Source organism: Chiloscyllium plagiosum, chromosome 2, assembly GCF_004010195.1.
Source record: "Chiloscyllium plagiosum isolate BGI_BamShark_2017 chromosome 2, ASM401019v2, whole genome shotgun sequence".
Classification (NCBI taxonomy): Eukaryota; Metazoa; Chordata; class Chondrichthyes; order Orectolobiformes; family Hemiscylliidae; genus Chiloscyllium; species Chiloscyllium plagiosum.
In genome coordinates, this window is record NC_057711.1 from 103431616 (window position 1) to 103455873 (window position 24258).

The window sequence follows — 24258 nt, forward strand, 5'->3', positions numbered from 1 at the left end:
GGATGTGGTGTCCTCTACGTCGGGGAGACAGGACGCCAACTTGCAGATCATTTCAGAGAACATCTCTGGGAGACCCTTACCAACTAACCCCACCACTCCATGGCTAAACACTTCAACTTCCCCTCCCACTCTACTCAGGACATGCAGATCCTGGGTCTCTTCTATCTCCAAGCCCTAACTACCCGATGCCTGGATGAAGAACACCACATCTTCTGCCTTGGGACCCTGCAACCACACAGGATGAATGTGGTTTTCACCAGTTTTCTCATTTCCCTTCCACCTCACTTTATCCCAGTCCCAGGCCTCCAACTTGGCACTGCCCTCTTGACCTGTCCATTGTCTTTCCATCTATCCACTCCACCCTCCTCTCTGACCTATCACCTTCTTCCCCCACCTTCATCTACCTATTGCATTCTCAGTTACCTTCCCTCCCAACCCCACCCCCTCCCATTTAACTCTCAGCCCTCCAGTCCACGAGCCCCATTCCTGATGAAGGGCTTATGCCCAAAACATTGATTCCCCAGCTCCTTGGATGCTGCCTGACCTGCTGTGCTTTTCCAGCAACACATTCTCGACTCTGATCATCAGCACCTGCAGTCCTCACTTTCTCCTAGGAGCAGATAATCAGGAAGGCTAATGAAATATTAATCCTATTTCACAGGAGTGAGAATAAAAGAGTAGAGAAATCTTACCTCAACTGGAGAAGGTACAGTGGGAAAATTTGAAGCTGTTCATTTTGAAAGGGAGAACAAAGCTTTATTTAAATAGAGGAAACCTGCAGAAAGCTATAACGCAAAGGGATTCAGGAATACTGGTTCACAAATACACATCTCACATCTGCAGCACCGTGAGCATAGCCTAATTAATAATGTTGGGTCACATGGGATTCAGGTGAACTTGCCAACTGAATACAAAACTAGCTCAATGGCAGGAGACAGAGAGTAATGGCGGAGGGTTGATTTTCGGGCCGGAGACCCGTGAACAGCAGTGTACCGCAGGGATTGATTTTGGGTCCTCCTTTGTTTGTCACTTATATTAATATCTTGGATAAGAATATATAGGCATGGTTAGTAAGTTTTGGATGACACTAAAACAGGTGGCATAGGAGACAGTGAAGATGAATTTCTCAGATAACAAAGGGACCTTAAATCAAATGGGTGAATGGGCTGAAAAATGACAGATGGAGTTCAATTTGGATAAATGTGAGATATTGCATTTTAGTAAAACAAGCAAGGGTGGGACTTATACAATTTATAGTAGGGACTTGGGTAGTGTTATAGAACAGAGGGACCTAGGAGGTATATAATTCTTTAAAGTTTGTGTCACATATAAACAGGATGATTACAAAGATGTTTGGCACACTTGCTTTCATTGCTCAGTCCTTTGAGTATAGGAGTTGTGAAATCATGTTGAGGTTGTGTAGGACTTTGGTGAGGCCTCTTCGGGAATAATGTGTCCAGTTCTGGTCACCCAGTTATAGAAAGGATATTATGAAGCTGGAGAGGATTCAGCAGAGATTATCAGGATTTACAAGGGATGGAATATTGAAGTTATAAAGATAGAGTGGATAGGCTGGGACTCATTTCACTGGAGCATAGGAAATCTGACAGAAGTTTATAAAATAATGAGAGGTATAGATAGTGTTGATGGCAGTTGTCCTTTTCCTAAAACAGAGAATTTGAAGACTAGGGTGCAATTTTAAGGTGAGATGAGAGAGATTTAAAAAAGATATAAGAAGCAAATTCTTTACACAAAGAGTATGCACTTCCTGAGGAAGTGGTGGATACGGGTATAGTTACAACATTTAAAAGACATTTGGATGGATATATAAACAGGAAACACTTGGAGGGATATGGGCCAACAGTATGCAGGTTGGACTAGTTTTGTTTGGGATTATATTTGGCATGGACTGGTTGGACTAAAGGGTCTGTTTCTGTGCTATATGACTCTATGACTATACCATTTCACTGGAGGCAGCGTAAAGAAGGTTCACTATGGAAGGATTGTCTTATGAGCAAAAGCTAAAACAGTGAGGTCTACTCACTGGAGTTTAGAAGTATGAGAGGTGATCTTATTGAAACAATAGGATTCAATGGGCTTCACAGGATAAATGCTGAGAGGGTGCTGCCCTTTATGGGGGAGTCTAGGAGCAGAGGGCATCAAGGGGCAGCAACTTACACTGAGATGAAGATAAATTTCTTCTCTCAAAGGGTTGTATGTCTTTGGAACTCCTTGCCAAAGAGGACTGTGAGGGCAGAGTTCTTTTATATATTTTTTGGGCTGTGTTATTTAAATTCTTGATCAGTCGGGGAATCAAGCGTTATGGGGCAGAATACAGGGAATGATCCTATTGAAAGGTGGAGCAGACTCAAGATATATAATGGCTTCCTCTTGTTCCTAGTTCTTAAAACTTGCAACTAAAAAGCCATGTCAACTAACCAGTGGGAATTCTCATAACCGCCCATCTGGGGTTCACTAATGACCTGTAGAAAAGGAAATCTGCATACATGTGAACCCAAACCTATAGCAACGTGGTTTATTTTCAACTGCCCTCTGAAATTACCCAGTAAGCAGTTTGGTTCAATGGCAATTATGGTTGGGCAAACAATGCCAGCCTACCTACTAACACTCATGCCATATTAAATAAAAAGTTACATCAAAAATGCTCTTTTGTCTGGGACAGAAAGATGTGACTGTGTGTGAGACAGTTAAAAGGAATCTGAATTTAGCTTTTGAGCAGGCTCAGCCAGTATCCTGGTCTAATAGGTATGAGGGTCTTACTCATAGAATGCCTACGTTATTCGGCCCATTGAATCCACACCGACCCTCTGAAGAGCACTCTACCCAGATCCACCCTATCCCTGTAACCTTGCATCTTCCCATTGCTAATCCACCTTGCCTGTACATCCCTGGACACTACAGAGCAATGTAGCATGGCTAATCCACCTTGCCTGCACATCCCTGGACACTACAGAGCAATGTAGCATGGCTATTCCACTTGACCTGCACATCTTTGGACTGTGGAAGGAAACAGAAGAACCCGCAGGAAACCCACAGACATGGGGAGAATGTGCAAACTCCACACAGATAGTCACCCAGAGATGGCATCAAACCTGGATCCCTGGCGCTGTGAGGCAGCAGTGCTAACCACTGGGGCACCGTGCCACCCACCCTATTGTGGATGAATATGCAAATTGCAGGGAAGATTAGTGAGCTGACTACAGTGGTCCAGTGTCCATATCTCTTCTAGACTGGTTAGGCATTTGGAGAGGAAAGGTAGGAATCCAGTTGTTTCAGTCCACTTACATACCAATGACATAGGTAGTCAAAAAGTTGTGCTGCTGGAAAGGCGCAGCCATTCAGGCAGCATCCGAGGAGCAAGACAGTTGACATTTCAGGCACAAACCCTTCGTCAGGAATGTGGGGGTTGGGGGAGTGCTAGGTGCCAAGGAGGCTGTGAGATGAATGGGAGGTGGGTGGGGCTAGGGGGAAGGTAGTTGGGAATGCGATTGGTTGGGTCTGCTTCAGGACGTGGCTGAAGAGTTTCAGGGCAGAGGAAACAACCTGGGGGTGCAGTGAGAGAGGGACTCACTGAGATCTTTATAGAGGGAGGAGGAGAACTTCTCAAGGTGGGCATCCTTGGAAGAGGATTTGCAGTAAGGTTAAAAACAACTGGCAGAAACTGACTGCAGTGTGGTGCTGGACAGTCACAGCAGTTCAGGCAGCATCCGAGGAGCAGGAGAGTCGATGTTTTGAGCATAGCTCTTCATCAGGAATATGGGAACTTCCCACCAGCCTCACCCACCTCCCATTTATCTTTCAGACCCCTTGGGTCCCTCCCCCCTCACATTCCTGATGAAGAGCTTATGCTCAAAACATCGATTCTCATGCTCCTCAGATGCTGCCTGACTGGCTGTGCGTTTCGAGCACCATACCTTTTGACTTTGATCTCCAGCAACGACATAGGTAGATTATTAAAGAGTTTCTGATGAGGGATTATAACTAATTTGGTGCTTAGCATGGGTCATATTTGAGCTGTGTTGGGACCAGTGTGGTAACAAATCATGGGGCAGCACAATGGCTGGACGCAGGGTAGAATGACTATGTGAAAGTGGAATAACTGAGAAGGCCGCCCCTTGGTGAGGGAGTCTCCTGATCCGGTATCCCAGGGTCCTTCCCGCCTCACCTCCTTCTTCCCTCCCAAACTCCATTCTTCTTCACCTCAAGCCATTGCAAAGGGGAGCAACGTCTCAGAGGAGGCCCCAGTGAAAACCAAATATCAGCTGTCACTGATCTCAAAGGAAAGACCTACATAGGCATGAAGAGTGTCAGTGGGAGCCTATCTGCAGATGCATTGCCGCTGACTCTGTCACGTGCAAACAGCAGTGACATCAGTGCCAAGTGGGCGGGGGGATCCTGGCACGCTGCTGCCAGCTGCACATGTGCAGATGCTCCTGCACCCTATTGTGGGCAGTGAGGCTTTCACAGCTCGAGATCCGCATGTGCGGGGGCCATTTTCCATTCCTAATAATCACTCCGGAGTCCGCCTGTCAGTTAGTGTTACAGGAACAGATTATCAAATCGTTACCACATTGCTTGTAGGAGTTTGCTGTGTACAGGTTAGCTATTTCATTTCTTAGTTCTAACACTGTGCTTCATAAAGTTTTAATTGGTGTTAAAGTGATTGGAAATGTGCCAATGTCCTGAAAGGTGGTTTATTAAGTCTTTCGTTTGAGTCCTTCTCATCAAAGGAAGTTGCTACTGCTGTAGTCAGGCACATTTTCATTATATGGACGTTCCGTATCACCTTTTCCTCATGGAGAAATTTGCAAAGAAAAACACCTTTGGCCTATCAGGAAGTGGTCAGCATTTAGCATCTTGTGACCCTGAGGGAAAAGGAGAGGATGAATCCTGTCACGTGGTTCCCTGAGCAGACTTTCAAAGTCATTTGGCAGATGCCTCATCACCAGAACTTTCCAACAAGCATAAAGATACCACTTGGTTAGTTGTGAAAATGGCACTACCTATAAGATCCTTCATGTACTCCTGGTCCATCTGTGGAACCGCACACTGCCCTCAAAGCAGCTGCGTTGCGTGGGGAGTAAGTTGAGACTGTCACACACCTCCTGCTGGAATGTGCCTTTGCAAAGGAAGTCTGGAGAAAGATGAAGTGATTTTTGTCAAAGTTCATCCTGAACAGCTCCACTGAGACAAATATCAACTGCACTTGAAGGGCTATCAACTCAGTGAAAGACATTCTTTGGTCTGTCCGAAACTTGGTCTTCCAATACAAGGAGTTGACCTTGACTGAGTGTTGCAGACTGGTACATTCCAAGGTCCAGTTCTACGTGCTAAGGGACACACTAAAGTTCGAGGTAGCTGCCGCCAAAGCGCAATTGGGAAAGATTGCGCCAAGGTTTTCCTGCTGAAGTTAATTGGGGATCTGTTCAGTTATCAGACTCTCCAAGTGCCTCAATATGTGTAAATATAGAATTGTATGCAGAAGAGATGCATTTGATTTGTTGGGATAAAGTCAAACTCAAATGTTTGTTTGTTTACTTGATGTGCTACTGTACAGAACAAAACTGCATTAATGACAATGTATACATGCAAGAAGATTTAAATGAATAAAGTATATTTTTTCAAATGAAGTGGTTCTCCCAGTTAATTGGGTATCTGTTCAATTACTGGACTCTCCTAGTGCCTCAATGCGTGTAAATACAGTCTTGTATGTGTAAGAGATGTCTTTGATTTGTTGCGATACAGTCAAACTCAAATATTTGAGCCACATTCCTGATGAAGGGCTCTTGCCCAAAATGTCAATTCTCCTACTGTTCTGATGCTGCCTGACCTGCTGTGCTTTTCTGGCACCCCACTCTCCACTTTGATCTCCATCTGCACTCCTCACTTTCTCCAAATATTTGTTTGTTTACTTGGTATGCTATTGCACAGAATGGAACTACATTTGTGATCAATGTATATATACAAAGAGATTTTTTATGAATAAAATTAAAAAAAAAATAAAAAACAAAGCCAATCTTGGCTACAACTTTGGAAACCACAATTTACCCTATATATTCACTCTTAAAATGCCTTTGTGAATTTCACCAAGGCCATGTTCCCAGTCCCATTTCTCTCAGGAAGAGATAGCTCTGAGTCTGCAAGCTTCAAGTAAGCTATGGTTTATTCCAGCAGACACAATGAAGTAAGTCTCAATTGCATGAAAGACTCAATTACATAAAGGTGGCAGCATATACTTACAGTTACACTATTTCAGAACTCATCGCTCATTTAGCAATTGCATCATTTAGCAGTTGAAAATAAACCACATTGCTATGAGTTTGGATGTGTATGGAGGCAGATTTCCTTTTCCAGGACATGAGTGTACAAGATACGTGTTGATGACAATTGCCATTGTTGAGGTTGACATGGGTTTTCAGTTCCGGATTTTATTAAAGACTATAAGGAGTAGGATCAAGAATAGATGATTTAACACTTTGAGCCTGCTCCTCCCTTCAGTAATGGAGAAGAAATATAGATGGGTTCAGGCACTTTCAGTACACTGTCCAATATGCGTGAAAGGACAGTGCAGAGGTGAAGTGAGAGGAATTTGCTCCCAGGTCACTTTTCCCCCCAGAAAATCTGTTTTCCTTCTAATATTATTCCAAGGACAGGATTTGTATTTTCATATAAAGGAAGAAAAAACAATTTTGTTTAACAAATCGCAAAGACGCCTCTTCAAGGATTATTTTGAGATGGTAAAGAAAATTTTCCTTTGTTTTCTATTGTCCATAATCAGCTCGCCTCAGTTATACAGATAGCATTCTTTCCCAGCTCTCATGAAAGCTTCATCAATGTAACATTTTTTTTAAAGGGAAACAGGCACAAAATCTGTCACTATAGGTCAGTTAGCTTAATGCCTGTGTTGGAATATATTATAAAAGCAGAGCATTATAAGTATACATGATCAAACAGAGTTAGGGTGCCTTCATGAAGGGGAGATCATCCCTGACAAATTTACTGGAATTCTTTGAGGAGGTAACAAGTGAGATAAATAAAGAAGAGGTAATGGATCCAATATGCCTGGATTTTCAGAAGGTGTTAGATAAAGGTCCACACGGTGGACTATTCAATAATTAAGAGCCCATGATGTTGGAGGAAGTATATTTAGCATGGATAGAAGATTAGCTAACTAGTAAATGACATACTTGGGATAAGGAGGGCATTTTCAGGATACTGTAACCAATAAAATGCCGCAGGGATTAGTGTTGGTGGACATAATTAATTACAATATATGTTATTGAACTAGATGAGCAAAGTGAATGTGCTACAGCCAAGTTTGCGGATTACACAAACATAGATCTGCAGGCAAGTATTGAGGATGACACAGATTCTGCAGAATGATATGGACAGGTTAATGAGTGGGCAACAACTTGGTAATAGGGAAAGCAAATGGAATGAAGGCCTTTATTTCAAAGAGAATAGAATATCAAAGTAGGGATGTTTTGCTAAGTTTATACAAGGCACTAGCCAGATCACAATTGGAATACTGTGGACTGTTTTGGGCGCTTTACCTAAGAAAAGATACACCAGCATTGGAGTTACTCCAAAGAACATTCCCTAGGCTCAAGCAGGTTTTGGAGGACAGTTTCAGTAGTTTAGGTTTGTACTCATTGGAATTTCATTTAGAAGAATGAAAGGCAACATCATTGAAACATACAAGATTCTTAGGCAATTTGACAGGGTCAATATGAAAAGGTTGTTTCCCCTTAGTGCGGAGTCTAGGACCAGAGGGCATAATCTCAGGAAAAGGGATCACACTGTTTACGTCACAGGGAAGGAGAAATTTCTTCTCTCAGAGGGTAGTCAACCTGGGGAATCCTTTACTGCAGAGGGCTGTTAAGCATATTGAAAGATGCGATAAACAGATTTTTTAAAACAGGGAATCAAGGCTTATGGAAAAAGGCTGGAGTGGATTTGAGGAGTACCAGATCTGCCATGATCTCAAATGCTGGAGCAGACTCGATGGGCTGAATAGCCTACTTCTGCTCTTCCATCTTATGCCTTATTTGAGCTTATGGAAGCAGCCAACTTCTATCTGGTATCCTTTAACACCTCAAGTTCTTTGATCACAGGCACTAAGACCCATCTTTCTTCCTGCCTTCTCATCGACCTATCACAATCACCCCCCCTTCTGCATTTACCTATCGCCTTTCCAGCTACCTTCCCCCCAGCCCCACCCCCTCCCCCATTTATCTCTCAGCCCATTTCCCTCTACTCTTCCATTCCTGATGAAGGGCTCATGCTCGAAACATCGAACCTCCTGCTCCTTGGATGCTTCCTGACCTGCTGTGCTTTTCCAGTGGCACACATTTTGACATGAAGGCCCATCATTCAGGTTCACTCTCACCTGTCCTGCACACTCAAAAAAAAAACCTAGGATAATGAGCTTGTCTGGGCGCCAGATAACGTTGTGATGTCATAGCTCTTAAAAGGATGTGCCGATTCCTTAAAGTGGAGCTGGTCGTGGAGTAATACGTCACAGTTGGCATAGCAAAGTTGCACAGGCAGCCTTTGCTCTTTTGACTTAGCAAGATGTGGAGATCATGCCACAGGAAATGCAATAAAGCTGGATATCTGAAGGCTGTCCAGCAAGATTGAAGGCGATAGTTGCATAATGTTGTTCCTCTCGTTGTTGTTTTGCAAAATAAACTTGGAATTCAGTCATTCCAATGACATTCTCCAGCTCTTTTTGTGATTTTTCTCCCCTGTCCTCTGTGTCCCTGTGTTCGCATAACTCACTTTTACATTGCCCTACTGCTTTTTCAGGCATTATTTTCACCTTCAATTCCTATCATAGCTCCTCTCTTCTGGTATTCGCTTCTTTTTTCTTTATGTTTGCATTTTTTAAACTTTTCAAAACTTTTTAAACTGACACAGCCAGAATCAGATTGGAATGAAGGAGACATCAGCACAAGGATTGAATGCCGTCTCAGGGAGGCGGGTCCATGGGGTGAAGTGGAGACAGGTCCCCGAATTGGTGGCTATCATGAAGAGGTGATTCCCTGTCAAGGGTAGGCAAGACTCCTTCCAGACCAGAGACAACGCCTAGAGTTTTAAAGCCCAGTGTAGTCTGGGAGGCTAGGTGCCCCAGAAGGATGGAGGGGAGCAGATGGCAGCCAGCAGGGAGGTGTGGCAGCCAATCCAAGCCCCTACAGGATAGAAGGAGGAAATGGAGGAGGAGCAAACCAAGGAGGCAGAGGAGTGAATTCCTGTAAAAACAAAACAGGAAGAGGAAACCTTGCCAGGCCCCCAAAACCACCCAGCAAAAGGGGAAACGACACCTGCATGAGCCAACTTTTCAGATGTTGAGGACGGGCATAAGGAGGGTCGTCACCAGGGAGAAAGGAGGGAAGCACCGACCAAACAGGAAACGATGAACCCTCTGAGGGGACTGGTAAAGACCACCCACCACCCAGTGAGAACCAGGAGGTACCCACCGCCCCACAGCTCCAGGTAACTGGGAACAGCGATCCTCTGATAGCCCTGCTGTCAGACAGAGAACGAGACTGCGCGAACCCTGGTCCTGACCCGAAGACACCAGAGTGGGGAAATGTCCGCAGCGTGGAGCCGGACAGCTACCACAGCCCTGCGAGTGTCCACCAGTGTCCTTCCTGGCCAACGTTAAAGCCGACATCCTGTTTCTGCAGGAGTGTGGGATACCACACCTCAGCAGCTACAGGAGATAGTTGAGCTCATGGGCCCATGGGCCGTCAGTTTGGTCGGGGGGCAACGATAGCCACGCCTCCAGCCTGGGCATTCTGTTGCGAGGAGGCAACTTCACCATCTCTGAGGTTAAGGAGGTGGTGGATGGGTGTCTCCTCGTCGCTGACGTCATGTACAGAAACGCTCCCCTGAGACCGATTAATGTGTACACCCCAACAGGTAAGAGTGAACGGTTGGCCGTCCTGCAGCAGCTTCCACTGTTGCTGGCTACATCCAGGCTGGTCATTCCGGCCGAAGACTTCAACTGTATCATTGAAGCAGATGGACGATCCGGTAGGGGGGACAGTTTGAGTCACCAGCGGACTGGTGGGAAACAGTAAAAGAGAACATCAAGAGGTTCTTCATCCTCAAAGGTGTTCAGAAGGCAAGAGAGAGGTGGGGAGAACTGTCCCAGCTCCAGGAAAGTATGCAGAACCTGCTTCTGCTGCAGATGATGGGGATTGATGTCACGGAGGACCTCCAGGAGGTGAAGGGCCGGCAAGCCTTGCTCTTTACCTCGGAGGCCTCCAAGATAATCTTCCAGTCCAGGGTCCGCTCGGTGGAGCAGGACGAGACTTGTTCATGTTTCTTCTTCCAGAAGTGCACAGAGAACTCCGTGCTCAGCAGCCTGAAGAAAGAAGATGGCTCGATAATGTCATCAGTAAATCCTTCTATGCCAGTCTGTATGACGTGAAGCCAACAGATAGCGCAGCTCCCAGTTGTTCCTGTCCTCTATCACAGAGGTCTTAGACGACAGAACACGTGAGAGGCTGGACCAGCCGCTATCTCCAGACGAGCTGACCAAGGCCCTCGAGTCCTTCGAAAAGAATAAAACTCCCGGAAGCGACGGCTTACCGGTCAAGCTCTATTCTGCTCTGTGGGACTTGATTGACCAGGACCTGCTGGAGGTGTATGTCAGTATGCTTCGGGCAGGTACCATGAGTGAATCCATGAGGAAAGGCATCATCACCCTCATCTACAATTGGAAGGGGGAGAGGGAGGAATTCAGAAATTGGAGACCAATCTCACTGTTGAATGCGATTACAAAATCTTGTCAAAGGTCTTCACCAGCCGGGTCAGGTCTGCTCTGGGATCGGTGATCCACCCTGACCAAACCTGTGCTTTACTGGGCAGGAAGATCGCTGAGAGTCTCGCACTTCTCAGGGATACGATGGCCTTCGTGCAGGACAGGGGGTTGGACACCGGCCTCATCAACCTGGACCAGGAGAAAGCCTTTGACAGATATCACATACGTATGTGAGAGATGTCCTCTCCAAAATGGGCTTTGGGGAGGGAATCTGCAATTGGATCAGACTGCTCTACACCAACATTGTCAGTGCAGTCTCAATCAATGGGTGGGAATCAGATAGCTTCCCAGTCAGATCTGGAGTCAGGCAGGGCTGCCCTCTCTCTCCTGCCTTGTTTGTGTGCTGCATAGAGCCATTCCGAGGCAAGAGTGAGGCCATACTCTTCGGGAACTGGGCCGACCAATCCTCCATTCCCTTCACCATCAGGACTGACCACCTGAAGGTGCTGGGTATTTGGTACGGAGGGCTGGGGTGTGCGCCAAGTCATGGGAGGAGCGTATCAGCAAAGTGAGGCAGAAACTGGGCAGATTGAAGCTACGGTCGCTCTCCATCGTGGGTAAAAACCTGGTCATCAGGTGTGAGGTACTGTCAGTGTTGTTATATGTGGCACAGGTCTGGCCTATCCCCAGAACCTGTGCCGCCGCAGTCATCTGGGCCATCTTCCATCGAGATCAAAGATGGACCGGGTCCGAAGGGACTCGATGTGTAAAGATCTGGGCAATGGGGGAAAAAACACACACCCAATGCCACCCTCACCCTGATGGCCACCTTTGTGTGTGGCTGCATCAAACTGTGCGTGGATCCTCAGTACGCAAATACCAAGTGTCACTACGTACTGAGGTACTACCTGTCCCCGGTGTTGCGAAGGATGGGCCTGGCCTCGCTGCCGTGGAACGCTCCGAGTAGTTGGACCGTTCCATATCACCTGTCCTTCGTGGAAAAATTTATGAAGAAAAACACCTTTGACCACAAGTCCATCAGGAAATGGTCAGCACGTAGTGTTATTGAGACCCTTCGGGAAAAGGAGAGGGCGGATCCTGTTGAGCGGTTCCCTGGGCACTCTGTCAAAGTCATTTGGCAGAATGCCTCATCACCAGAACTTTCCAACAAGCACCAAGACATGGCTTGGCTGGTGGTGAGAAGGGCTCTGCCTGTGAGATCCTTTATGCATGCCTGGACTCTCTGTCGCACTGCATGCTGCCCTCAAAGCGGCTGTGGAGGGGACGAGACTGTCACACACCTCCTGGAATGTGCCTACGCAAAGGAAGTCTGGAGAGGAATGCAGTGGTGTTTGTCGAGGTTCATCTTGAGCAGCTCCATGACCCTGGACACTGTACTCTGCGGTCTGTTCCACGGGACACACACCGAGACGAACATCAACTGTGCCTGGAGGATCATCAATTCGGAGAAAGATGCTTTTTGGTCTGTCTGAAACCTGTTAATCTTCCTGACCCCGACTGAGTGTTGCAGACTGGCACATTCCAAGGTCCAGGACTACGTGCTGCGGGAGGCGCTGAAGCTTGGGACAGCTGCCACCAAGGCGGGGTGGGGGAAGACCACAGTGTAATGTCTGCCTGCCAAAGAAGAACAGGGGGCCCACTCAGTAAGTGGGCTCTGCTGATGCCTCAGCTAAACATGTGGATATACGGATGGTAAACATACAGACCTGTATGTACAATGATTAATTCCGATCTCTGTATGCAAAGAAATGGAATGTTTACGTATGTATGGCATGACCAATTGTACAGATCATCAAAATATTTTGTGAATAAAGTATATTTTTGAAATAATAAAAAAAAGCTAGGTACCAACATGGACTGAGGTGGAAGGACTTGTAAACTGTATACTTTTATTTTTTAGTTTTCCTTTCTTATTCTTATGGTAGACTTTTAACTTTTTTTTAAATTTTATACCAAATACTTAAGCATCTATACCAAGGGTATCATGTACCAAAAATGACGCCATAAGTGGTGACTTGTAAACTTTTCACTGTACTCATTTGAGTACATGTGACAATAAGCCTAATTCAATTCTTTTACTCTTCATTTTCAACAATCCTTTGGTAGCTTTCTGCTGTGGCATTACTCTACTACTTTTTAAAGAGCAGATGTAAATGAAGCTTGAGCCTGTGCTTTTGATGTGTACCTCTCTCATTGTTGTTTAAGGCCCTTGTACCATGCATGATGGGGCCTGTTTGAACTGACCACTGAATACCAATTGAGTCTGATGAATTCAGTTACTCACTCATGTGAAACATGCCCAGCACAAAATACTGATTTGTTAGAAATTAAGGCAGCATATTTAAAAGGTTTTTACAATACTGAGCAAACCCAACCGAATGCTTCAATGGGTATTATTCTCAGTAATTCCACATGTTTTCTGAAATAAAAACAGAGATTGCTGGAGAAATTCAGCACAGATCTAGAATACAATAGAATTCCTACAGTGTGGAAACAGGTCCTTCGGCCCAACAAGTCCACACCAACCATCCGAAGAATAACCCACCCACATCTATTCCCCTATCATATTATCCTATACTCACCCTGACTAATGCACCTAACCTACACATCCCTGAACACTATGGGCAATTTAGCATGGTCAATTCACCTAACCTGCACATCTTTTGGATTGTAGGAGGAAACCAAAGCACCTGGTGAAAACAGACGTTGGGAGAATGTGCAAACTTCACACAGACAGTCGCCCAAGCCTAGAATCGAACCCAGGTCTCTGGCATGGTGAGGCAGAGTGCTGACCACTGATCCACCGTGCCGGATCTGGTAGCGTTATGGAGAGAAAACACAAGATAATGTTTTGTTAATGTTTTGAAAACAGAGTTAATATCCAGTGTCCCTTCACTGCTGTGTGTTTTCTGCTGGTTTGGACAGAAATAAGTCTTTTTTTTTCTGAAAATGAAATTTTGGAAATGTGCTCCTCTGTGCATTTGTGGTTAGTGCAAGTTAAAATGAGGTTGAAATAATAAATAAAAAATGTCCAAATCACATGAGGCTTTATTCAATAATGGACACGTTCATTAAAGGTTACAACTATGCATGCCATTTGATTAAAAACATCCATATAAGGATAATGAGCTGCTACTAATACACACTTCCCCTTTGATCTGAGATTTCGATTGCCAGATTCACGACTTATATGCTCCAAATCTATTTTTGGATGAAAAACATACTCCGAGCCCTTCTGGCCTTTTCAATACTTTCAAAGGTAGGCACTCCTTTTGGCATCTGAAGAAGGGTTTGTTCTCTATCAATTATATTCTCTGCTTCATCTGGAAGAAAAAAATGATATCAATTACTGCTCAAATGTATGCCACAGAACAACTGAAAAGAAGAAAAGCACGCCAGTCATTCAGAAACATTTGCTAAAAGAAAGTTACAAGGCTATGCCTTTTTGAATTCGTTTTGAAGGATTCTTTACCTGCTACACAATAAAGTCTCATAATAGTATCAAGATCATTTTTGAGAGCCCAAGAACAACTACATTCTTCTCTATACATGAACCAGTCAATTCAAAAGACTGGAATTTAATAATCATATCTTGAAGTCAAATGCAGTAAATGTATTGGTAAGAGGAACAAAAATTGTCATGAGAGAAATGTTTTTCCAGACAGTGAGTGGTTTATGTCTGTAATGCACAGCTTGAGAATATTGTAGAGGTAGGTTCCATTGAGGCATTTAATTTACAATTGAATTAGACTATTAATTGTAAAGGAACAATGTATAGTCTCGTAGGGAGAAGGAAGGAGAATGGGTCTAAGTGAATCGCTCATTCAATAAACCAGTGCAGAAATGCTGGGCTGAATGGCTTCCTTCAACACTCTGCTAATTCTATGATCTGTACCTGCCTGCATGGCAAACAGTGGAATTAAATGCAGACCTTGAGACTGAGAATTGCAATTAATTATACATTAAAAGTGGGACATGTGAATCTGAATGACAAATCAGGTTTTTAGTAGAACAGGAAAAGTCAATATGCACTGGGCAACTTGGAATCATAGAATCCCTACAGTGCAGGAGCAGGCCATTTGGCCCATCAAGTCTACACTGACCCCCCAAAGAGCATCCCATTCCAGACCTATCCCCTTCCTTATCCTTGTAACCTGGCATTTCCCACGGCTGACCCACCTAACCTGCACATCCCTGGACACTATGGGTAAGTTACCATGGCTAATCCATCTAATCTGAGCTTTTTGGATTGTGGGAGGAAAATGGAGCACCCACACCAAACTCACACAGACACCGGGAGGATGTGTAAACTCCACACAGGCAGTCACCTGAGGCTGGAATCAAACCCAGGTCCTTAGTGCTGTGAGAGCTGCAGTGCTAACCACTGAGTCATCGTGCTGCCCACAAAATATAAAATTAACAAAATATCATTCATCCCCTGTATAAAACGAAAGCTGTGCTCGGAATTTAGACATTAACTAATTTCTCCCCAAGATTCTAAGCCAGTAAAGAAATGTAGGAACAAAAACAGGTCATTTGGTATCTAAAGCCTGTTCCTGCTGTTCAGTTTCACACGAAGTAGATGGCTGAGGACCAATGCCACTTGTCAAATACTCTGGGAACATGAGCTCAAATCTCACCATGGCATTTGGTGGAATTTCAGTTCAATTCATAAATCTGGAGTTGAAAGTTAGTCTTAGTATTGATGACCATGAAACAATGGGGTGAGAATTTTGGATTTCCACCATTTTGTGTGAAGACATACTGTCTGACTTGGGCCTCAAACTCAGCACTGATTTTAAGGTTACACTTTCCTGCTCTGGGTTTCCCTACCAGTGTAACCGGTTTCTCTTCCTCAACATTTGATCCAGAGTATCAACACTCTGTGTGCATATACATTGTCTTAAACTAGCTTCAGTGCTACAGAAAGCTACATCATTTTGATATAGTAACAGAAATGTAAATTCAAACCAGTTCATCCAACCCTTCAATCACCATTTCTCCCTCAGAGCTTGCTCACCACCTCTTGCAGGATTTACAGAACTCCCATGTCATGAGGTTACATGACGGCACTCAGCTGCCAGTTAGTGTTGCAATGTCTTCTGGTTTCTGAAGGGCACATTAGCTGTTGATGTGAAATCAGACATGATGGTTGGTGAAGCATTGCAATGTGTGTAAGGTGCTAGAGACGGCCAATGGTACTGTACTTACCCCGACAGAATGTAATTAAACAGAATAGGTGGTGTTTATGGGACAGGTAATTAGACAGTGGGCAAAAGACTCAGAGGAGATGAGAAATAAAGTGTTCTGATACAGTCAGTACTTATCACCTGAAATGCGCTGCCTGAGAGGGAAAATTCATTGGTTTCAAAAAAGAATTTGATTTGTAAAATTGTAGGAAAGATGTTGGAATTGGACTGGCTGAGTTCCTGTGATGGAAAGCCAGCGTGGAAAAGATAGGCCGAATGGCCACCTCTGTGCTATGATTGTGTTATGTTTCTATGTTCTCCCAAGCTGCACTTAAATTGGAGAAACATTATGAATGTAAGTTTAATCTAAACTGTTTTTTGAGCAATAAAGTCACAGATTTATAGCTAATTTACTTACCTTTCATCCTTATCATTAATGTTCCATATGCCAGATCATACTGATATGCAAAAACGAAGCTCAGTGGAACAATGGGAACCAGAATTCCTGGTCTCTTCCTCTTCAAAGCTCTGCACAGAAAATAGCTAAGGTCAAAATGTAGACTGCTGATGCTGAAGTAAAGTAACGTCTATTTTTGGCTAAACTTTACAAACAGTTATTCCCCTTTCTCAAAAAAGGGGAAGACAAAACATACTGGGCTCTTGTTCAGCTGGACTGCCTGGTAATGGCCTAAATTGGCAAACAGAAGTCAATTTTAAATGGGTTATCTCCCTGCCTCAGGTGTGCTGTAATAGTCTATGGAATGACTTGGTGGTCAGATATTTCCAGAGATGATAGAATTAGAACATCAACTTGCTAAGCCCTTCTGATCCATGCCTCTGTTTTTCTGACATATAAGACTTCTTGCACCACTCTTCATTCAACCACATCAATGTATTCTTCTTCTCCTTTCTCCTGAACATCCCCTATCTACTATCTCTTTAAATAGGACAATTACATTTCTGCACCCACTGCTTCCGAAGAACACTTTCATCATTAAGACTGCAGCACCTGAAACTGCAGTCCATTTGAAAGGCCTGGCTTTGATGGGAAAAAGTAATGGGGAATGCACAATTAAACCTGTTCACCATTCTATAATTATAAGAGAGATCCAGTGCGATCACCAGGAATCAAATTTGTCACACAGTGATCATTTTAACACTCACAGAGATGTATTCCTATTTTTCCTGTCAATTATACCATGCTGTCAATCCCTTTACTGTTGCTCGTCAAAATTCAGGAATTCCCTTCCATTGAGGATACCTACTGTGGCAGTAAAAGAAGGCACAAAAAACTAACAGATTAACATGATCACCATCTATGGAGCACAGCTGTAGTGTCAATAAAACACATATTAGATACTCTCCTTCATACATGTGCAGACGGCCTCACATCCGATCAGCAGAGAAATGGACCCCAGGCCCAGAGAATGGTGATGGATGGAGACAACCTACCCAAAGCAGAGAAGTGAGTATCAACCAATCTGCCTTCTCCTTCACTACAGCATACGAGTGGCAAACAAGAAGCAATTCTGTGCTCCTAAGAAAGGAGGTTAGCTATAAGTCTCTTCCAGGAGTAGAATGGAAATCTACCTCAATGCTATGAACCAACTGTAGCAGTGGAAGAGCCAACAGTTATTGCAATCACAAAATACCTACAGTTGGAAACAGTCTTTTTGGCTCAACAAGTCCACACAAATCCTCCAAAGAGTATCCTACCCAGATCCATTCCCCTACCCCTATTACTCTACATTTCCCTTGACTGATGCATCTAGCCTACACATCCCTGAACCATACGGGCAATTTAACATGGCCAATTCACCTAACCTGCATATCTTGGATTGTGAGAGGAAACCCACGCAGACACGGGAGAATATGCAAACTCCACACATACAGTCGCCTGAGGCTGGAATCAAACCTGGGTCCCTGGCGCTGTGAGGCAGCAGTGCTAACCACTGAGCCTTAGAGAAATCTGAATTGACAAAAGTGAAATGTAAAAAGCCACCCTGGAAAGAGAGAGTTCACTTCTGACTGTTTTGGGAGAATGTGAATTTATCTGTCACTCATACGAGTTGAATTACTCCAGAGGTTCTGTTGTTTCATTTGTCATAGCCAATGTCACCACACGAGATTCAGCCTAAAAAAGTTTTCTCTGGAGTTTGCAGGACCCATCTGGCAATGTTCTAATGATCAAGACATTTGAAATCCACTAGGAGCATCATATGTGCTTTGCAATGATTGATTTAATTTAGTGATTCCGTTCAGAATGTTGATGTTGGGGTGGAAGGATCAATTGTGTTCTCATATTCCAGTATGATTAAAATGTTGAACAATCAATGTGTCTTTTATTCCAAGTTATATGAAAAAATTGAGGAAGCTTTGTTAAACTCCTCCATGTTCACAACCTGAACAAATTGAAAACAGCACTGAAAGAGGCCATTCAGCTAGTCACCTCAATGCCAACTCTTTGCAGGAGTAATTAATACAATACGGCCGTTTATCCATCAACCTGCAAATATTTTAGATTATGATCCAATTATGTTTTGAAGATCTTAATTAAATTTGTCTCCTCAGCACTCTAAGGCAGAGCACCCAGATCCTCAATGCTGGTGATATAAAGGCTATTTTCCTCATGTTGCTTTTCTTTCTTTGTGTTCAGCAGAAAGACCAGAATTTACTGCCCATTATTAGTTGCCCTTGAGGAATTCGTGGGGAGCTGCCTCTTAAACTGGCACATCCACCCTGCAGGGGAGGAGTTCCGGGATTTTGACCCAGTGATATTGAAGGAATAAGATGTAGTTCCAAATCAGGATGGCATGTAGCTAGGACAGGAATGTACAGTTGGTGGTGTCCCCATGCCTATTCCAGGTGGTAGCAATTTTGGCCAATAACCTTAAATCGGTATCATCTCTTCACCATTTCATGGATTTTCTTTTAGGGTTTTGAAAATCACAATCCAATTTCTTTTTAATCTTGTTCAAAGAGAACAGACCTAGCTTTTCCAAACAATACACATTGCTGAAGCTCCTAATTATGAGAACCATTTTCCTGAATCTTTTCTGAACCCTCACCACAGTCTTCACATTCTTCTTAAAGTATGGTATCCAGAACTGGATGTTAAACTTTAGTCATTTTGAGAGAGTTACCATAAATTCCTTGCTCTTGTATTTATACAACCCAAGATCCCATATGCTTTATTTACCACTTTATCAACCTGCCTGGTTGCCTTCACTGATTTGTGTACACCAGATCCTCTGCTCTTGCACATTTTTTTTTGAATTCTATCTTTTATTTTATATTGTCTCTCCTCATTCTTCCACCAAAATGACACAAGCAATTTAGTATCCTTATCAGGAAACAAATTGCAAACTGAAAAAAATCTTAATTTTCCCCATAGAAGTAAGCAGTCTTGATTAACTCAATATTTCCACCAGTGATCTGTCATCATGTTTGTAGTTAATGTTGTTTAGAACTATATTATTCGTTTACTGCTCTTTCTCACTGTAACCTCAATATCCTAAGCTCTCTGTAATTCTGGTCATCTGCACATTATGTATTTTCATCACTCCACAATTGGGGCACCTATTTTGAGTTTCAGACTGAACGTGTGGAATTCCTTCCCTGGACTGCACAGCATTTCCAGTAGTCTGTCCTGGTTTAAGACACTTCAAACGATTAACATCTTGGATAAACCTTTCACCCATCAGTCCTAATGTATCCTTCTGTGGCTCGGTATCAAAGTTTGACATTAAAACAGTTGTGAAGTATCTATGTTAAAGGTGCTATAGAAATGTAATTGTGATCAGAGGTAACTCTGTCATACAGAAGATCAATAAGTTACGCTGTGATACTCTTTACAGTGTTATTGTGACTCAGAAATGATTTGAATTACAATCATTCTGGTTATTCAGTTTTTGGTCCCCTGTTAAACCTGGTAATCTGGGTGAGTTATGTTAACCAGCAATCTCTAATGTTCTTTGCTTGATTTCATTTTATACAATAAATATCTCAACAGGTGGATACCTACTACTTTCTATAGGAGACATCTAGGGAGTGGTCGTCAATGCTTTCTCAATAAATGTGCTTGCTTATTCTGAACTGCTGCTGAATATTGGGACTTTACAAGCTTATACCTGCATCCACATTGATTACAGCAATAGCAATGTATCAATCTCACTGATCTCTGGATCAGTTACGTCTAAAGACAATTTTATCAGGTGATCATTTTGTTCGATAAAACATTGCTGTATTCACAATCTCCATGAATGACCATAACACAAGAAGAAAATGCTCACCCTATTGTTAAACCAATTGTTGTCAGTCCCAAAAAAGTTCCAAAGTACTTTATAAATTCACGGGACCATGCGATCTGCATTGCCACTTGTCTCTGTCTCATTTCATTTTGCATCAGCATTTGTCTTTCCAGCTGTAAAAGGTGACACAAGCAATTTAATATACTTATCAGAAAACAAATTGCAAACTGAAAAAAATATTTAATTTTTCCCATAAAAGTTAGCAGTCTTGATTAACTCAATATTTCCACCATGTTTATGGTTAATGTTGTATTCAGAACTATATTATTCATTTGCTAATCACAATTACCGCACTGTAGAAGGTAGGAGGGAAGCATAAATGCTAGTATGGAGCAGTTGGCCAGAGTGGCCTGCATTGCAATTTTTATATAAAAGTTTACATGTCCAACAAATATCCACACAATCCTGGGGATCTCATGTCAAACCAGGAAAACATCACTGAAGCCCTTCCTGATGAAGGGCTCATGCCCGAAACGTCGATTCTCCTGCTCCTTGGATGCTGCCTGACCTGCTGCGCTTTTCCAGCAACACATTTTCAGCTCTGATCTCCAGCATCTGCAGTCCTCACTTTCTCCAGGAAAGCATCACTATCAAGATGTGTTATTGCTGAATAAAACAGAAGTCATTGATGAGCTACGTGGAAGGAAATGGAGCTGTCAAAACTTTTAAAGCAGTTTTCCATAGATAACCCTGAAGAATTCAGAGCTGAAAAATGAGACTCCATACTTGGTGGTAGAGAGTGCATTAGCAGTCATTATCAGCTATTACATTTTAAAACACTTTACAATTTATTATCATTTTCATTTATAATGGTCAGACTTGCACAGCTAGTTTGATGAGAAAATACACAAAGTTTCCCAGACAAAATCACGAGGTCAAGGGTAACATGACATTTTTGTGAAGCTAATTGTAGACTGTGAATTGTGTGTCAATGCTCAGATATTCACATTACTTGAGTACTTGAGATGATAGCAAATAATTTGTATTAAATATCCAGTAAAACGTTTTTATTTTAAACCATGTTATTGCTGCCTATTTTTAAATTAATTAATTTATTAAGGTTACATTTTATTGTCAGGAAAAATTCTATCCTGTTCTAATGACAAGTTTAAGTGAAAAATGGGGAGGAAATTACAGGTTGGGACTATCTGAATAGATGTGATGGGCCAAATAGCCTCCTTCCGTCCTACATCATAGTGGAACCTTTTGAGATTCTGCTGTATTGGGAGTTACTGATACTTAAATTTGTAAATGACTAGTTAAGGAAGAAAACAATATTAGATGTGCAATGCTAAAAATTACAGTTGGTAGCACCTTCAGTCTCAAAGGAATGGCTCAATTTCATTCTCTTTCATGGAATAACATCTTTTATGGTATAATTTCTTCATCTCCATAATTAACTGGGGCAATTGTATTGGACCAGAATGTTATTAACACAGTATTAATTAGGTGTAATTTTCATTTTATTAGCACAGCGCATGTATAATATACATAGGTTATTTATCATCCTTTTGTGATGACTGATTTTAAAAGATATCAAAATCAAGGTTGGAGTAAAAGATTATTCTTCACCAGGCTACTATTCAGCGAATGCATGCATACGTGAAACAAAGTTTAAAATACTTAATTATCTTGATTATGCAGAATTACCAACTGTTTTGTACAGTCATATTCGGAAATGCATCAACATTGTATCCTCACATCAGAGAGGAAAGACTGTTTTTCATGCTAGGCCAGCTGCAAATTTCACCTATGGAAGTGCACTGTAATGTTTAACTGAGAGCCTTGCAAAAATGTTATCAGTACAACTCTGCTAAATTAAAACTAACTTTCAGGTACTCATAATACAACACAACATAATGCAGTACAGCACAGGAACGGACTCTTCAGCCGGCTAAGCCTGCGCCGATTCTTAGTCCTTATTTAGACCCGCTACTTATTGGCCATATGCAGTTTCTATCCCTCTGTTTGTCTTCTATCTATCCTATACCTTAAACATTACTAACATGTCTGCTTCCACCACCTTCTCTGGCAGTACGTTTCAGGCACCCCCAAGCTTGGTGTAAAAAACTTTCCCTTTTCACCTTGAACCTGTGCCGGCTTGTAGTTGACTTTTCCACCCTGGGAAAAAGCCTCTAACTATCCACCCTATCTATACCTCTCACAATTTTGTAGACCTCTTCCAGGCGGCCCCTCAGTCTCCATCTTTCCAGTGAGAACACCCAAGTTTATCTAACCTGTCTCCACAATTAAAACCCTCCAGACCAGGCAATATCCTGGTAAACCTTCCACGCACCCTTTCCAAAGCATTCACGTCAGTGGTGAGGGAAGAAAGCAACAGCTTTAGAATCTTAGAACAATAGTTTAAGTCTGGGAGACTCATAGTCAATAATACTCGTTTATTGAACTCAATTAATATTAAAAGGAAACGGGAACAATATTAAAACAATAAAGTATACTATAAACTAACAAAAAAGCATTACAAACTATCTTATGCTTTAACTTTGTGTGATCGTATACCACCACACTCGAACTTGGCCGGGCTCCATGTGGTGATATCATCTTCTTCTTCCGATGGTCTTGGAGGTGTCTTCTCTTTTGGTGGTTATCCTCGAGTTACCGCCCTAAGTGGGGTTTTGCAGTGATTCTTATCCTTCCAAGTCTTTGTGCCCTTTTGGGAGGGTCTTGAGTATCTGCCAATGGATGATTTGGTTTCTTTACCCTGATCAATCAGGGATTGGCACGTTGATAGTGGCCCTTAGGTGTCCATTATGGTAGATGCTGGGTGCACGTAGCCTCCTCCAAATAAGGGTGCTAGGCACCTCAGTGTCTAGCGACTGACTCACTACTCCCGGCTGTCACAAGGGCAACATTCCATTGTCCCATTCAAGTCTAACTTCAGGTCTGCAGCTGTCAAGTTTGTTTGCAAACAGTCTGTGGGTAGCTGTAACCTGTCTGGATTCTGCAGGCATGTGGATTAGCACAGTCACTGTAGTCAAGGCTGGGTTCTATTTCCCAGTATGTTTTAATCATTGTCCATCTTTCGTAACTCCATGGTAGGTTTATTATCGTCCATCACAAGTTCATTATTTCGGGTGGCCTGTCCGGCCACACCAGCAAAAGTACTGAACTGTTTTACAGTCACACACATGAATTATCAATGGAGGAAATAAAATTCCAGATAAGCAAAGAAAATGAATATTTAGCATTTACACTAAAATTTCCCATCATATAGCACAGGGATCATTATTAATTGATTTTTATAAACAGATAGACACTATCTAAATGACAAGGTTACAAGTTATTCATGTAGTATTGTGTGACTAGCTGTTCTTGCTATAGAATGCAATCAACAGTTAAGATAACAGAATCAAAATGCCACCTTTGAAAAATTAGTATTCAGAAAAGACAAAATAGCATCAGGGACAAATTCAGTTGATAACCTTTATAGCACATTTGAGTGATTAATGTTGGAACAGTAATCAGATGAGAAAGGTCATAGAAGTCTCAGATACAGTCACATAGATGGGTTAACTCCAGGAAGGGTAAGAGAGGTAGGCAGCAATGCAGGCGTCTTAGGTACAGACAGACGTTTCTGTGGCCAGCAGAGAAAAAGCAGAATGGTGTCTTGTTTCCCTGGTGCTAGGATCAAGTTTGTCTCAGAGAGGGTGCAGGATGTTCTCACAGGGGAGAGGGGCCAGCAGGAGGTCATTGTCCACATTGGAACCAACGACATTGGAAGGGAAAAAGTTGAGACTCTGAAGGGAGATTACAGAGAGTTAGGCATAAATATAAAAAGGAGGTGCTCAAGGGTAGTAATATCTGGATTACTCCCAGTGCTACGAGGTAGTGAGGGCAGCAATAGGAGGATAGAGCAGATGAATGCATGGCTGAGGAGCTGGTGTATGGGAAACGATTCACATTTTTGGATCATTGGAATCTCTTT

At 42.8% G+C, this 24258-nt stretch overlaps 1 protein-coding gene across 2 annotated transcripts in view; it reads right to left on the minus strand.

The window, feature by feature from the left end:
* Window positions 1-13843: 13843 nt before the first annotated feature.
* Window positions 13844-24258, minus strand: part of plgrkt (plasminogen receptor, C-terminal lysine transmembrane protein) — a 74284-nt gene continuing 63869 nt past the window's right edge. For both annotated transcript variants that reach the window (XM_043715295.1, XM_043715298.1), the window contains exons 3-5: window positions 20295-20425; window positions 16421-16530; window positions 13844-14136 (exon numbers count right to left, since the gene is read on the minus strand). In XM_043715295.1, the coding sequence (XP_043571230.1) occupies window positions 14015-14136; window positions 16421-16530; window positions 20295-20425 (363 nt within the window). In that variant the 3' untranslated portion in view covers window positions 13844-14014. The remainder of the gene's footprint in view (window positions 14137-16420; window positions 16531-20294; window positions 20426-24258) is intronic.